The sequence below is a fragment of the Oryzias latipes genome, chromosome 6 (assembly GCF_002234675.1).
Source record: "Oryzias latipes chromosome 6, ASM223467v1".
In the NCBI taxonomy this organism is placed as follows: domain Eukaryota; kingdom Metazoa; phylum Chordata; class Actinopteri; order Beloniformes; family Adrianichthyidae; genus Oryzias; species Oryzias latipes.
The window spans coordinates 918,926-935,358 of NC_019864.2; the positions used below are offsets into that span (position 1 = coordinate 918,926).

Below are 16,433 nucleotides of genomic sequence, written 5' to 3' on the forward strand. Positions count from 1 at the left end.
TGTTTATTTGTTTTTTGATAAAAAGACACAAAAAACAGTTTTTTATTTTACTTTTTATGTTCAGATTGCTGCAACGGGTAGACAAAGAAAAAAAAATGTGCATGAACATTATCGGCTTGCTGGCTTACCTGGTGGTCCACGATCTTAACCTTTCTTGGGGGCAACCTTTAAGCCTTGCACAGATTTGCTCAATTTCCCCCCACAGACAGCTGTATCCACCCGTAAGGGCAGTTGTTACTAACGCTTAAACTAGCAACACTTGGCTAATACTGTGTTAGACATTGACCTCATGCTCATTTTCACTGGTGAGTGGGAGTGACACCCCCTGGCTGAATGAAACTCCTGTGTAGACCCGGGCGGTGAACAAATAACCCTTCACCAATAGAATTCTCCTCAAAGTCGGAGATATTTTTGGAGTTGTTGCTTCTACAACTCTGCTCCTCTGACAGAGCAAAGCCTGAACACTTGGTTTAAGGCTTTGATCCGATTTGGGCATTTAGACCGAAAGAACAGCTTTTTCCGAATCCAACATCTGAATTCAGGATCTTGGTGGGCAAAGGTTTTGAACATAACGCCTAGCTTTGAATTGGAGAACTGTGACTCTGAGACACTTTACTACAAACACACATGTAAAATCCAGCTCTGACCTTCATCCATACAGGGGAGCTCTGCTGATCTGGAGTCCCTTAAGAAAACATAAGGATAAGTTTATGTCCTAATAGTTTTGTAAAAAGTAAAACAAGATGTTCTATTGGCGCTTTGAAAGCATTGTTGACTGACTTGGACACCACATTACCTCTGCTGTCATTCCTAGCTTTGAATTGGAGAACTGTGACTCTGAGACACTTTACTACAACTTTATTTACACAGAAGTGATTCACAACAGAATCTTTAATCATTTTCCATACAAAAAATGCCTATGTTTTTATTTATTCTGAATAAATCATTAGAAACAGTACTTCCAAAAGAAAAACATTGTGTTTCTCTGCAGGAAGAATAAATTGGAGAAGCTTCTAACCCACTGATAGCTGCTTCAGCGTTTGCTATGGCTTTCCTTGTCCTGGTTTGGAGCTTTAAGGCTGCAGACCAAACCTGCGATATGTCTGAGCTTCACATTTTTCCTGCAGAGTCCGACTCACTGTGACAGCAGCAACACTACTGCTGTGCACGTGCACGTACTTGAAGGCTTTGAGAGATTTACAGTGCGAGACTGTTTTTACACTCAGAGTTCTTTTTCAGAGGGGGGCTGGTTACTAATGAGAGAGGATGAAGACAGTAAACAAGGAGCTTATCACTTCAATATAGAACTTGGCTGCAAAAGAAGGTGGGGAAGAAGAGCAAGACTGTGCAGGAAAACAATTTATTCTGAGAAAAGACCCTTCCAACAATGCTGCATTTGAGTTGTTTTTTTTTTTAATGAAGGCATTAACTCAGAATTTTAAACACACATGTAAAATCCAGCTCTGACCTTCATCCATACAGGGGAGCTCTGCTGATCTGGAGTCCCTTAAGAAAACATAAGGATAAGTTTATGTCCTAATAGTTTTGTAAAAAGTAAAACAAGATGTTCTATTGGCGCTTTGAAAGCATTGTTGACTGACTTGGACACCACATTACCTCTGCTGTCATTCCTTCATAGAGTGAAGTGTCTGAACCACTCTGTAAAACACTCAAAGGACAGCAATGAGACAAACAGAAAAGTACACTGCCATGTGCTTCAACGTGTCATGTATAAATGTTTAACTAAGACATGGCTTCCACATGCATGGCAATTACATTTTGGGCTAAATCACCATAGTAGTTAATTCTGCTTAACTGGGGCCCTTTGACTACGTATGTAGAGGGTTAGCTCAAATATCAGCTCAGATTTAAAGAGGTTAAAGTATACAAATATTTAGTATATTACTTGTAAGTGATTATGCTGAAAGTCCTGACCTTCTTAGTTTGCAGAGAGACAGTCCTTCGGTGTGTTAGCTGCAGAGAAGGCTGGGATGTCTGAGGACGTCCTCCTGTGATGGATGGAACCAAGTTATGGAGCCAGACTTCTCTTAAAGCTGCAACACCTTTTTCCAAAGGCAGCAGCCAGAACTGGGCAGTGGTGGGACCTATGTGTGTGTTAGTGGGTGGCTTAAGGTAGTGGTAGTGGGGGGGTTGCAAACCAACACTTGACTTCACATTCAGGGTGGAGATGTAACTGATAGGGAGCTGCAAAGCTATCCTTTGAAGCAACATTTATGCATTTATTGATTTTTTTGGAAACTTTTTCAAAGCTTTTCTGTTTTAAAGGGTGTTCCAGGTTTATTGGAGCGCTGTGTGTGTGGGAATGGGGGGCATCCATGTAAATGTCATTGCATTTGTACTACAAGAACATGTCTGTATCTTCGTTGTGCTGAGCATGCTCCACCTCGTTTTCCTCAGTGACTGTCTTCATCTCAGACTCTTTTCTCAGAATCCTTTATAATAGGGGTGTATTGATCCGTTTTAACAATGATTTGATTAATATCATAGTTTGTGGTTGCTGATATGATTCATAATCGAGTTTGGTTCATTTGAACAATCTGATTCACTGACCTGAAATGGATCCAGGACATTTTTCGCCAAAACTTCAACCAGTGTGACTCAGAAAGAAATATGTGGAAATGAAAAGTTCAGTTCAAGTTTTCAGATTTCTTGTATTTATGTGTGGTCACATGACTTTGCTAAATTCAAAGTGTTTCCCCACATTGGACTGGAATGATGGACAGTTTTAGCTCACATCACATGTGTGTTGTCTGCTGTGATGCACTTGGTCGTTTTTATGTTATAGTAAAATAAATGTACCATGTCTCAATCCAAATTATATTTTCCTTAAATGATTTTAATTGATTTATTTCATTTAAAATAATTTTATAATAGTTCAGGTCGATTTGATTAACATATTGCCTCAGACAGATCGATCTGGTTGGTATGGAAGCGATTCTGTAGCATAATTAAAAATAAAAGTCAAAACCAGAAATGCTTTTTCATTTTCAAAATGCAGCTGCGTTTTTTCACTCAAAATTAAAATGAACAAGCAATTTGCTTAACCGCTTTTTCGTTTCCTTCCTCCACACTGCTTATTCTGTCACTTAATTAAAATGATAAAGAAATGGTATTTGACATTTCATTTTCAAAAAGTTTTTTAGTAAATTTGTAGCAAAATCCATTTAGAAATGTCTAATTTGACAATTAAAATGGATTAATAGAAATGCTTTTTCATTTTCAAAATGTAACTGCATCAAATGACTCAAAATTAAAATTAAAAGTCAATCCTCTAAAAGGCTTTTTCATTTTCTTCTTCAACACCGCTGTGACATAAATAAAGCAAAAATGCAAAGAGGGGATTGCATTTTCGTTTTCACATCCACCCTGCGAAAAGTGTTGCATAATTCAATTCCAGTTAGCATTTCCAGGAGGGAGGCGGGGCGATGATAAATAGTGATTAATTTTGAGTCAACAAAGGCAGTTTCATTTTGAAAATGAAAAAGCATTTCTGATTTTGTTTTTTATTTTTAATTATGCTACTGAAATGCTTCCATAGATTGGATCATAGGAACAGAAATTTATTAAGTTTATTAATTGTTTCACCCTTACTTCCTATAGAAACATTTGAAACTCTGTGGTTTCACAGATTTGACATGATAACGCAAACCAATAACGGACTCAGCACATGTGTGCAAACATCTGCTTTTTCACAACTGTATTCAATAAAGTGGTTTGATAGGGCACCTAAGGACTGGAACTTTCTGCAAAAAACAAGTCAACTTTCAAAGCTCAAAACTTTGCCACAGTTTGATGTTATAATCCAGGACATCTAAATGAAATCTCTAACTGTAGCTGTCTGTAATTAAATAATTAGTTCATTAATTTGTTATATTTAATTTTTATTTATATGTGTAAATGTATTTTCATTTTATGAAATGTCTTGGGTGTGTAACTTTTGCCTCTTTACCAGGACTCCCATGAAAAAGAGATCAGTGGATCTCAATGGGATTTTTTCAATGGTTAAATAAATTTAGAAAAAGAAATGAAAAGTCCAGAGAGTGTGTTGGGGGTTTTTGCACTGAAAATAATTGTCTTCCTAAAATCAAGCACTAGTTTGGGCAGAAGGGTGCGTGGCAGTGTCCCATTCTTTGTCTACATAGTATAATTGTGTGTCCCACTGTGATATAAATGCCCTTTTTCATTTGGGAGATTCATTCCCACTCACTTTTGAACTGTACAGGGACAGAGCAGAATTGTTACAGACCTTACAAAAAGATCATTAGAAAGTCTGGCTGCTTGGAGGCAGAACACAAACATGACAGATATTGATGCTTTTCCATTCTCCTGTCTGTGAGGATGTTTCTCCTCATGTTTTGTTATGTGGCATTAAATGACAGTGATGCTGCGGGTGCAGACGTATGTTTCATCTTCCATCTTCCCCTCTCCATCCTTAGCTGCTGAAGGCTCTGACCCCAGAAGAAAACACCCGCTGCCAACGTGGCCTCTTCTTCAACGACGGTCAGCGACGCGTCGACTACATCCTCACTTATCCGCTGAAGAAGCCAGGCGGGGGCCGCTCCGCCCGACAGTCAGTGCATCGACTCACGGACAATGCCATCAACCGCAGCCTAAGAGGGCCTCAGAGTAAACCCCCACGCCTCTTCCAGGCTGACCGGGGCAGAGACTCTTCCACCTCGGAGCCATCGACAGGGGTGGATGTGGAAACTGGCTCTCCGGTAGAAACGCTTAACACCCAGGAGGACTACAAAGTATTCAGGAGGGAGGAGTTCGAGGAGAAGCTAAGGGACATGGGCCTGGAGCTGGAGAAGGACGAGGAGGTGGGCCGTCACACACTTCCATAAAGATGTGTTGCATCAACCAAAAAGACAGGGGTTGATGAACCGTGAGAATGTAGATCTCTTCTTATAGTTTCACTCACAGGGACAAACATGAAACCAAGAATCATCCTGACTGAATGGCTGTTCTTTTATGTCATTTATCACTGTATAGCCAAACTACGTCTGGTCAGTGCATTAGTAACATTTCCAGGTAACAGTAAAAAACAGCAATAAAAAAGGCGCTAATCTCAGTGATACATACATTTCCACCCACCCATGTTGCACTTGAGGTATGCTTGTCACATTCCAAATTAACATAAGTATTGCCTTTGAATAGAAGCTGTTTTTCAGTCTCCTTGACTTGATGGCCTCCTACTACATGTACAATGTAAGTGAGGCAAAAGCCTTAGTGGTCATTTAACTCAAAGGTAAATTACATTATAACCATTCCAATAGCAGTGTAAAAAGCAGAAGAAAAAAAGAAATATGAAATCCTGAAATTAAATCAATACACTCACTGGCCACTTTATTAGACACACCTGTTATACTGGACGTTAGGACAAATTTCTATTCAGACAATCGCATGGCAGCAATTCAATGCTTTTATGCATTTAGACATGGTCAAGACGGTCTGCTGCAGTTCAAACCGAGCATCAGTAAGGGGAAGAAAGGAGATTTAAGGGACTTTGAAGTTTGGGACTTTGGTTGTTGGTGCCAGATGGGTAGATAAAATCTTATAGAAAGGAAATAGTAACACAAATAACCACTCATTACAACTGAGGTCTGCAGTAGAGAATCTCTGAATGCACAACACGTCTAACCTTGAGGCAGGTGGACTATAGCAGCAGAAGACAACACTGGGTACCACTCCTGTCAGCTAAGAACAGGAAACTGAGGCTCCAATTCACACAGACTCACCAAAACTGGACAATAAAAAATTGGAAAAATATTGTCTGGTCTGATGAGTCTCCATTTCTGCTGCCTCATTCGGATGGTAGGGTCAGAATTTGGGGTCAACAGCATGAAAGCATGAATCCATCCTGCCTTGTATCAACTGTTCAGGTTGGTGGTGGTGGTGTGACGGTGTGCGGATATTTTCTTGGCACCATTTAGACCCCTTAGTACCAAATGACGATGGTTTCAACGCCACAGCCTGCCTAAGTGTTGTTGCGGACCATGTCCATCTCTTTCTGACCACAGTGTACCATCTTCTGATGGCTACTTCCAGCAGGATAAGGCGCCATGTCATCAAGCTGGAATCATCTCAGACTGGTTTTTTGAACATGACAATGAGTTCACTGGACTCAAAAGACCTCCACAGTCACCAGATCTTAACCCAATAGATCTCTTTTGGGATGTGGTGGAACGGGAGATTGAAATAATGGATGTGCAGTTGACAAAACTGTATCAACTGCGGGATGCTATCATTTCAATATGGACCAAATTCTCTGAGAAACAGAGTCTAACCCAGTACTAGCAAGGTGTAGCTAATAAAGTGGCTGGTGAGTGTACATCACAAGGAGCAGCACAGCAGTGCAGTGGTTGGGATTCTTGCCTCACAGGGAGAAGTTCATGGTTCAAACCCTTAGAAGGTCCCTTCTGTGTTGCATTTGGATGTTCTCCCCGTGCATGTGTTGGTTTTCTTTAGACAGTCGAGTTTTCTTCCACAGTCCAAAATCATGCTTCATAGGTTAATTGGTGTTTCTAAATTGCCCCTAGCTCTTATTATGAGTGTGTGGCCCTGCAACAGACTGGTGACCTGTTCAGGGAGTACCCAGCCTTTACCCAAGAGTAGCTGGGTTAAGCTCCAGCAACACTGTAACCCCATAAGGGATTCACTGGGTTTTGAGAATGGGTGAATGGAATACAGTTATAAGCAAATGTAAAAATACATCTACACATACATACAGATATACTTTGAAATGTACTCAACGAGAACTCACCAGCAACAAATATTTTAAACAAAGTGTGATCAGGACACCTGGGAGTTTGACATTCTTATTGCCTTTAGAAAGAAGCTATTTGTGAATCTGTTTGATGTAGATCAGAGCCAGGATGTCCGGATGATCTTTTTTGCTCTGTGGAGACAGAGAGATATAACTGCCTATTTTGGGAGAGGGCGTCCAGTGATCTTCTGAGCCATCTCAACAACTCTCTGCCGCCTCTCCATGTCTGTAATGGTGCAGCTACCAACCATACAGTGATGCAGTATGTCAGCAGGCTCTCAACGCATGAGCAATAGAAGGTCAGCAGCAGGTTGAGATTGTTCTTCCTAAAGACTCTCAAAATCTGTAGCCCCTGCTGAGTTTTTTTGGTGATGGTTTTGATTTATTCACTGAGCTCCTGAGAGCGGCCTATTCTTTCACAAATGTTTGTAAAAACAATCTGCCTGAGTGCTCAATTTTTTACACCTTTGGCCGGACCAAGTGGTTAGGACACCTGATTCTGATCATATGGATGGGTGAACAACACTTTTGGTAACATAGTGTAGCTCTGCTAAGACACGTCAGTAGCGTTGTTTACCTTCATCTGCCAGACGACTGGAGATATCCACGTCTGAACACCCTCAACAATTTAAGAGGGACATAGTTTCTGCTAAACTATTTGCAGAATTGCAGTTTTAATGTGTGTGAGTGTCAGTGTCTGTTAACTGATCCTTTGCTTGAGGATGACATGTCCTGCTGCCAGAATATAAATAGAAAGGAAGTCTGCTCTGGATGTTTGAGCTGAAGCTGCGGGAAGATCTGAAATTTTCAAGCCCACATACCCTTCTTGATATCAGGGGGCTTCTTGAGTTCTGATCCGAAGGGACAAAATGTCGGGTCTGAATGCTGAAATAGTTTGATGCATAGGAAATTAGAAAAACACAGTGATTTCCTATTCAAACATGATTTAATTGCTGTCTAAAAAGCTAAAACCTCTGTTTTCCACAATCTGAATCAAACAAATGTCTTGGTTAGTTACTTACATTAAGCTACCTATGACAGTTCAGAGAAGTGTTCAGTGCAGTTTTGAGTGGCTATGGAGAAATTACCTGAGTGAAAGAACTTTTAACCATATTTGTAGTGGAAGATTGTATTGGTTATTTGGATATTTATATGTATTAAAGGGCCTATAACAGTTTCGGTTCCGGGTTAACGAATGGACACGTATTGCCTGCCGGCTGGTATTTCACAAGATTTTCAAGTGACTTAAAAGTTGTTCCAACAATCATCAAGCGACATAAAACCTGATTATCTCTAAGAAAGACAGCTGACCATGGCCCCGAAGAAAAACCAAGCAACAATTACCAGTGATGATATTAAATCTGCACTCGACGAAATCCATGCTAAGCTAGCTCCTCTCATGGAGCTAGTTGAAGAGTTCCGAAGACTCTGAGCTTAAAACCAGCAACGAGATAATCGGCTCGAGATTCTGGAGAAAAGAGTGGACGATGTGGAACAACAAGCAAGCATGAATAATGTAATTCTCACTGGATTACTGATCAAACCTCGGGCAAAGCTGAATGCTGAAGGAACTAGTATTGCTAATGCTAATAGCAATGCTAGCATTCCTAGCAGTTCTTCTGAAACGGGGAGTATGAAGAGTCTCTGGAACACCAAGTGGAATTATTTTTCATGTCTAAAGGAATTTCCCTGGATCTCAACACCATGGAGACCTGCCACCCGCTCCCCAGGAGAAAGGGGACGGATAAACCAGCGGTCCTCATCCGGTTTGTGAATCAAAAACACAACCTAGCTCTGATAAATCAAAGGAGGAATCTGAAAGGATCTGCTATTCAAGAACGGCTGTCAATCAGCAGAAGATGGAATATCAACCTTGGACATTCGCCGGATATGGACCCCTTTTTATTTCACAGCATTACCATAATATAATAATATAATAATAATATAATAAAAAAATGCTTAATTATTGAAGATGGTTCAAATGATTGATTTCTAATTATATTAATTCACTTGATCCAAAAAGTCATGATTTGTTATGTCTATTGTCTAATGGTATTATTTTTAATCATAGTCATGATTTTTCTAATGAAAATAATCTACATATATGTTAGATAACTGATCTGTATGTGATAAGTTATTATACAAAATAGTTATAGCTACAAGGAATAGGTATCGTTAAGGTTTTAACGGTACTACTCTTATTGATACTGCTTATCTATCCGGTATTTTAACGATACTCTTATCGATACTTTTTGTGGACGAAAAATAAATAATTGAGAACATAAAGTGTTTTATTTCCTCATTATGCAACAATGTTTTTTTAACAAAACATTTTACTTTATACATTTTTCCAACTTGAAAAGTAAAATACATGAAAAAATAAGTTATTTTAAGAAAAATAAACAGCAGGGTTGGGGAGGGGGGCTCAGATATTATGGCGGGGGGGGGGGGGGGGGGGGGGTTGTAGTGTGTAGGGTTGTAGGGTTATGGGGGGTGGCTGTGGGTGCGTGGCGATCCCTGGGTTGCTTAGGTCGCGTGCCTGGGCTGGCTTGCGGAGACGGGGCGCCGGTCGGAGGGTGGCCGACTCATGGGTCCCGGGGGCCCTGGCTTCGTCCCTGGCCTCTGTCTCGGTGTCCGGTGCCCGGTGGCCCCCATGGCTGCCGCCTGGTACGGCTAGGCGCTCCTGTCTCGTGGCCTGGGGGCCGGACACTGGGTTCGTTTGTGCCTCTGGGCATTGGGGGGGACCCTGTAGGGGGGCCCTCTCTGTGCCTGGCTGGTGGGGTGGGCGGTCCCCTCCTCCTCCCCTCCCGGGCTGCCTGGGTCCGGGTGCCGGGGGGGCTTCTGGCCTGGGGGGCTCTCCTCCCCTCTCCTGGTCTGGCTGGGTAGGATCTGGTTCCCCTTATGAACACACGGTTCACGTCGGCAGCATGCATGTATCTCCACCCCCACGTGCACGTGCACACTGCCACACTGCTCCCTGTCTGCTTCATCCCTCCTCCTTACCCACAGTGTATTGATGGACAGATTTTTTTTTTTTCTCGCTCATCTTAGTGTCAGATTTTCACCTTTGATGTAACATTCGTCTTTCCAGCAGATCTGGTATAATTGTTACAGCTTAAAATAATAACTTATTCAAATCAGTGCTTGTATCCCCCACCTTTTCACCTTTCTTCCTTTTACTCTCTTCCACCCTCCCCTCACATTCTTCCCCTCTCCCTCCCCACACACACTAAATGTAACAAATAAATAAAAAATAATACGACAAAAAGGGGTTTTTACAAATCTACACTCTAGTTTCTCGAAGCTATAAAACCTCTTTTTGTGATAGTAAAACCTGTCCAACACAAAAAGCCTATAGCTCTAATCTGTTTGCTCAGTTGTTGGACAGAACAAGTTAAAAAAAAAAGAAAAATAAACAGCAATGTTTTGACATATTGCTGTCATGATGTAAATATAAAACAAATTAAATAAATATTTGAGTTCATAAGATCATCCCAGAGAAAGTTATGGTGTCAAAAATAGAGCCTAAAGTATTGCGCATCAAAACAGTAAAACCGCGCATCAAAACCCCAAATCTGCGAATCAAAATGCATAAATTGAGAACCAAAACCCACAATTTGCAACCAAAAGCCTTTCCCCAAAGCACAATCCTATTTCTCAGCTGCCGATTTGTTTTCTCGCCATTCTGAAATCCTGTTTTTGAGTTGCAGTTTTATTTTGAAACTGTCTTTTTGAGTTGCGCTTTTATTTTTTGAGTTGTGCTTTTATTTTTTGCGGTTTTGATTCTAAAACCTGTCGACACGTAAAAACAGCGACATGTCAGTCAAGGGGAGGGGAGGCGGGACATCCCTGATATCCAGAAGCTCATTGGCTACCGAATAAGACCGAGTCTTACGTCAACAGACCAGTTTAGAATGTGCCGGTAAGTTTCTCATGTTTTTCATATCTTTTACTATATTAAAAGATCAAAATTGTACTTTATTTAACCAGAGGACGCCAGCACATTCAGATGAGGAGCTCCCCCAGTAGCTGCTAGTGAAAAAAGATGTTAGAAAGTTAGATGTTGCATGAAAAACTATCACCATTGTTCTCCTGTGTTAGCATGCTAGCTAGCTCAATGCTAGCGGGGTATCCAGCTCTTTTCATGACTTTTGTGGATTAAACAAAGTACATTTTTTACCACAGTGTCAGGATCAGTCATGTCAACCTGGGAATAATTGCCCGTGGATTGTCACTATGGTTAATCAAATAGTTTTTTAAGAAGTACATTCATGTGTATATATAAGGTTTTTCAATATTTCCTTAGGGATTACACAGATGGATTGAACAACAAAGCAACATATTACTGCAAGAAAGTGACACCTTTCCTAGTTTGGGATCAAGTTAATCCCTATTTAAAATAAATAAATAAAAGAAACACAATTTTTATTTGAAGTACCAGAGCAAATTTCCCACAGGTGGGATCAATAAAGTTTTTCTGATTCTGAACTGTATTCCAAAATAATTTTCTCAACCTTAAAGATTGCAGGTTAACACAGGAAGTTACCTTTCACAATATGCAGCTACTGAGTAGCAATTAAGGTGTGTGTGTGTGTGTGTGTGTGTGTGTATATATATATAAATATATACACACACACACACACACTCATTTTAACTGTCTTAAATACATTTTTCTTTGTGTGCAGGATGCTGTGGACATTGGACGACAGACTAACTTAAACCAGGCAGAGCAGGAAACTGTTGGAGTTGTTGTTCCCTCTGTGGCTTGTCCTCTCTCCTCTCAGACCTGTTCAACCCTTGTGGGACATCAGAAAACCATGGCCAAGACATTAACATTTATGTACTGATCTATGCATGTCATCACAGCAGGATGTAACAAAAACTAACAATGTGAACAGATCTCATCTGCCTTACAAAATACTGCCCCCCTTAAGAAAATAAATGGCTAATAATCACCACTGGTATTTTGTAAAGCTTCATTTTTTAATGTGTGACCATTGAATGTGTTTTGTACAAAAGACTGATGGTTTTGCAAAGATCTTTGAAACACAGAGTCAAGTGCATTAGGTTCTGTGAAATTCTGAACCACAATTCAGAGAAATTAAAATAACTGTTTTTAAAACTCCTTAAAAGACTTGAGGTGGAAAAGTCACTGTTTTCGTACAGGCACTAAGAAATGGGAAGCAGACAGTGTGGTCAAAATGGACAACTATTTTAAAGGCTTCTCTTTCAGTTGACAGGAGATGTCTGTGAGCCTGCTGGACAGCCTTTGCATCACACTGGGACATCTTTGGGGCCTGCATCTGGAAAGAAACAAAAACAGCAAAGTTAATTAACCAAAAAAAGAAGAGAAAAATTAAGATAAAATTTTTTTTCATTACCTTAAAGAAGATGTAGACATCCACGTCGTAGCTGCCTCAGTATTCCTGCCTTTTTTGTTATGGTATGCATAACAACGGCCCTTATAGAAAACAACAAACATTCAGCAATAGTCAATTTTAAAACCACCACCCAATTAAATATACTAATAATTCTATTGATGTCTAATACTGGAATAATTTTAAGTGGAATAAAACACGTTTTTGCTGGTCTGCTACAATTTACTCTGCTCTGGTTCACTCGAATACCGGACTTCTGCCAGTCTGCATAGTGCAGACGCATACATTTTGAATAATATGGCACAGCAATATTGTTTCTCTGTTCAATAATTCCCCCTGTCTGTAAACCCTGAAAAATATTGAGAAACCTTATAGGTTATAACATATTTGATTAACCCTAGTGACAATTCACGGACAATTATTCCCAGGTTTACATGACCGATCCTGACACTGTGGTAAAAAATGTCTTCTTTCTCTTTCGGCTTTTCCCATCAGGGGTCGCCACAGCGAATCATCCTTTTCCACCTCACTCTATCATGAACATCTTCTACCCTAACGTTAGCCAACTTCATGTCCTCTGTTAAGACATCCATATATCTCCTCTTTGGCCGTCCTCTTGCCCTCCGGCCAGGCAGCTCCATCTCCAACATCCTTCTACCAATATATCCACTATCCCTCCTCTGAACATGTCCAAACCATCTCAGTCTGGCTTCTCTGACTTTGTCGCTAACACAGGCAACGTGAGCCGTCCCTCTGATGTACTCGTTCCTTATCCTGTCTAACCTGGTCACTCCTAAGGAGAACCTCAACATCTTCATCTCCGCTACCTCCATCTCAGCCTCTTGTCTCTGTCTCACTGCTACCGTCTCTAACCCATAGAGCAGAGCTGGTCTCACCACTGTCTTGTACACCTTTCCTTTGAGTCTTGCTGGCACTCTTCTGTCACACAACACTCCTGACACTTTCCTCCAACCGCTCCAACCTGCCTGCACTCGCCTCTTCACCTCTTTTCCACAATCCCCATCACACTGAACTGTTGACCCCAAGTACTTAAACTCCTGCACCTTCTTCACCTCAGTCCCCTGTAACCTAACGCTTCTACCTTGATCCCTCTCGTTCAGACACATGTATTCTGTCTTACTACGACTGACCTTCATACCTCTTCTTTCCAGAGCAAACCTCCACCTCTCTAGCTGTTCCTCCACCTGCTCTCTACTCTCACTGCAAATTACAATGTCATCCGCAAACATCATTGTCCAGGGAGATTCCTGTCTTACCTCGTCTGTCAGCCTGTCCATCAGCATAGCAAACAAAAAAGGACTCAGTGGTAAAAAATGTACTTTGTTTAATCCACAAAAGTCATGAAAAGAGCTGGAAACCCCGCTAGCATTGAGCTAGCTAGCATGCTAACACAGGAGAACAATGGTGATAGTTTTTCATGCAACATCTAACTTTCTAACATCTTTTTTCACTAGCAGCTACTGGGGGAGCTCCTCATCTGAATGTGCTGGCGTCCTCTGGTTAAATAAAGTACAATTTTGATCTTTTAATATAGTAAAAGATATGAAAAACATGAGAAACTTACCGGCACATTCTAAACTGGTCTGTTGACGTAAGACTCGGTCTTATTCGGTAGCCAATGAGCTTCTGGATATCAGGGATGTCCCGCCTCCCCTCCCCTTGACTGACATGTCGCTGTTTTTACGTGTCGACAGGTTTTAGAATCAAAACCGCAAAAAATAAAAGCGCAACTCAAAAAATAAAAGCGCAACTCAAAAAGACAGTTTCAAAATAAAACTGCAACTCAAAAACAGGATTTCAGAATGGCGAGAAAACAAATCGGCAGCTGAGAAATAGGATTGTGCTTTGGGGAAAGGCTTTTGGTTGCAAATTGTGGGTTTTGGTTCTCAATTTATGCATTTTGATTCGCAGATTTGGGGTTTTGATGCGCGGTTTTACTGTTTTGATGCGCAATACTTTAGGCTCTATTTTGACACCATAGGAAAGTCTCTGCTTCAACTCCCGCAGTGAAAGCTGCGTCTTAATCTGACGCCTGTGTTTCCATCTCTCTGACAGTTTGAAGCCAAAGCCCCTCCCCCGCCTCTCTACCAGCTTTTCCTCTCTACCTGTTCACCTGTTCACATCCTCTGCAGGGGCGAGTTTTTTCCCCGCGCCCCTCCACTGTATTCTACACAGAGAGCGCAAAATACGGTCATCATAGCAGCAGGTTGACATGATAGTCGGGGCGCTCTGGCGCAGATTTTATTAATTTTATGCGCGCGCCGCGTGCTGTCTGAACAACAGCCCCGCCCCCCATGCACACAAATAGCCAAACAGACCTCTCCTTTTCAGCGAGAATAGCGAAAATAATATCAGATAACGTTTATATCTTGTGGGACAAACTAAAAAGCGACTTCTCCAGTACCAATAGCAGAACCGTTTAGGTCAAAGCTTAACGATACTGCGGTCTTGAAGAATGTTGCCCCGGGGCTTTTTCAATACCGGGGCTCGGTATACCCATCACTAATAGCTACTTTATATAATTATATAGTAATCCATCATTGTTATTTGATTTGTTGATATTTAAGCATACGTAATGACCTGAAACTGTGTTGGTAAGGCATTGATATCAAATGAAAAGTTATGAACTGGATAATGATAAATCATGTAATAAAATCGTTATTGTAGAACAGGGGTGGGATTTTATAAATTCGCTTCCTTCTATTCCCTTTCAAGCAATCTTTGATTTAATATCTAATTATCCAATGTTTGATATGTCTTTGAATGAATGTATGAATGCTTATTGTATTGCTAGCAGTGATCAGCAAAACACATTCGTTTTATATGCACAACATGCACATCCATCCATCTTCCTCCACTTATCTGGGACCGGGTCACGGGGGCAGCAGTCTAACCAAAGATGCCCAGACTTCCCTCGCCCCAGCCACTTCCTCCAGCTCCTGTGGGGGAACCCCGAGGCGTTCCCAGGCCAGCCGAGAGACATAGTCTCTCCAGCATGTCCTGGGTCTTCCCCCGGGCCTCCTCCCAGAGGGACATGCCCGGAACACCTCCCCAGGAAGCATCCGGACTAGATGCCCGAGCAACCTCAACTTGCTCCTTTCGATGTGGAGGAGAAGCGGTTCTACTCCGAGCTCTCTCCGGGTGACCGAGCTTCTCACCCTATCTCTAAGGGAGCGCCCAGCCACCCTACAGAGGAAGCTCATTTCCCCTGCTTATAGTCGGGACCTCGTTCTTTCGGTCATGACCCAGAGCTCATGACCATAGGTGAGTATTGGAACAAAGATCGACTGGTAAATTGAGAGCTTTGCTTTTTGGTTCAGCTCTCTCTTCACCGCAAGGGACCGATCCACCTGCTCCAATCTTTCTGTACATCTCACACTCCGGTCTTCCCTCACTCATGAACAAGACCCCAAGATATTCAAACTCCTCCACCTGGGGCAGGGACACTCCACTCACCGAGAAATGGCAAACTTTCTCCCATCGAGAACCATGGCCTCAGATTTAGCGGTGCTGACCCTCATCCCAGCCACTTAACACTCGGCCACAAACCGCCTCAATGCACGCTGGAGGTCAACAGCTCCCCACCTGCACTGAAAACGGTGCCTGTAGAGACGGCTCTCCCCTCCTGAGGCGCCGGATGGTTTGCCAGAATCTCGTCGAGGCCACCCGATAGTCTTTCTCCATGGCCTCACCGAACTCCTCCCAAGACCGGGTTTTTTCCTCCGCAACACTTCGGCCCACAGCTCGCTTAGACAGCCGGTACCTGTAGTTGGCCTCTGGATTCCCACAAGCCAGCCATGCCTGGTAGGACTCTTTCTTCAGAAAGCAGAGACAATGGAAGTGGAAAACATGGCCCACTTTCATGTCCACTCTGAGGCAACAAAGCCGGTGCCGAAAACCGAAAAAGGGCTGCGAAAATGACTTATATTTCATTTATAAAAAACGTTGTTTAGTGTGTGAGAGGTAATATACAGTATTATCATATGAATAGATAAACCGAATATATTCTAATAGTAGCCTGATGTTTATTCCAAAAATTTGGAATAGTACACAGGTGTCTATTGAAGATAGGCATTTATTCCATCACAGACAGAATGGTGATGGCTAATCTGTTCATTCTTCAGTGAAACTTGGTCACAAAATGCAGACAATACCAGATAAACATTTCAGGAACATTTCACGATTTACAGAAACCATGAGAACAGAAATGATTGCTTTGTTCGTTCCTAGTTCTTCTTTATCTTTCT

At 41.7% G+C, this 16,433-nt stretch overlaps 1 protein-coding gene and 1 long non-coding RNA gene across 3 annotated transcripts in view; one reads left to right on the forward strand and one right to left on the reverse strand.

Annotated features, from left to right (window-relative positions):
* The window catches only part of LOC101160706 (anoctamin-1), a 77,940-nt gene that overhangs the window by 4,967 nt on the left and 56,540 nt on the right, over positions 1–16,433 (forward strand). For both annotated transcript variants that reach the window (XM_020699599.1, XM_011492340.2), the window contains exon 2: positions 4,458–4,841. In XM_020699599.1, coding sequence (XP_020555258.1) covers positions 4,458–4,841 — 384 coding nt within the window. The remainder of the gene's footprint in view (positions 1–4,457; positions 4,842–16,433) is intronic.
* LOC105357424 lies at positions 11,456–13,799 on the reverse strand. The gene is made up of 3 exons (XR_911355.3): positions 13,751–13,799; positions 12,169–12,248; positions 11,456–12,090 (listed from the first exon to the last, which is right to left on the reverse strand). It is a non-coding gene; the product is annotated as an uncharacterized LOC105357424 (long non-coding RNA).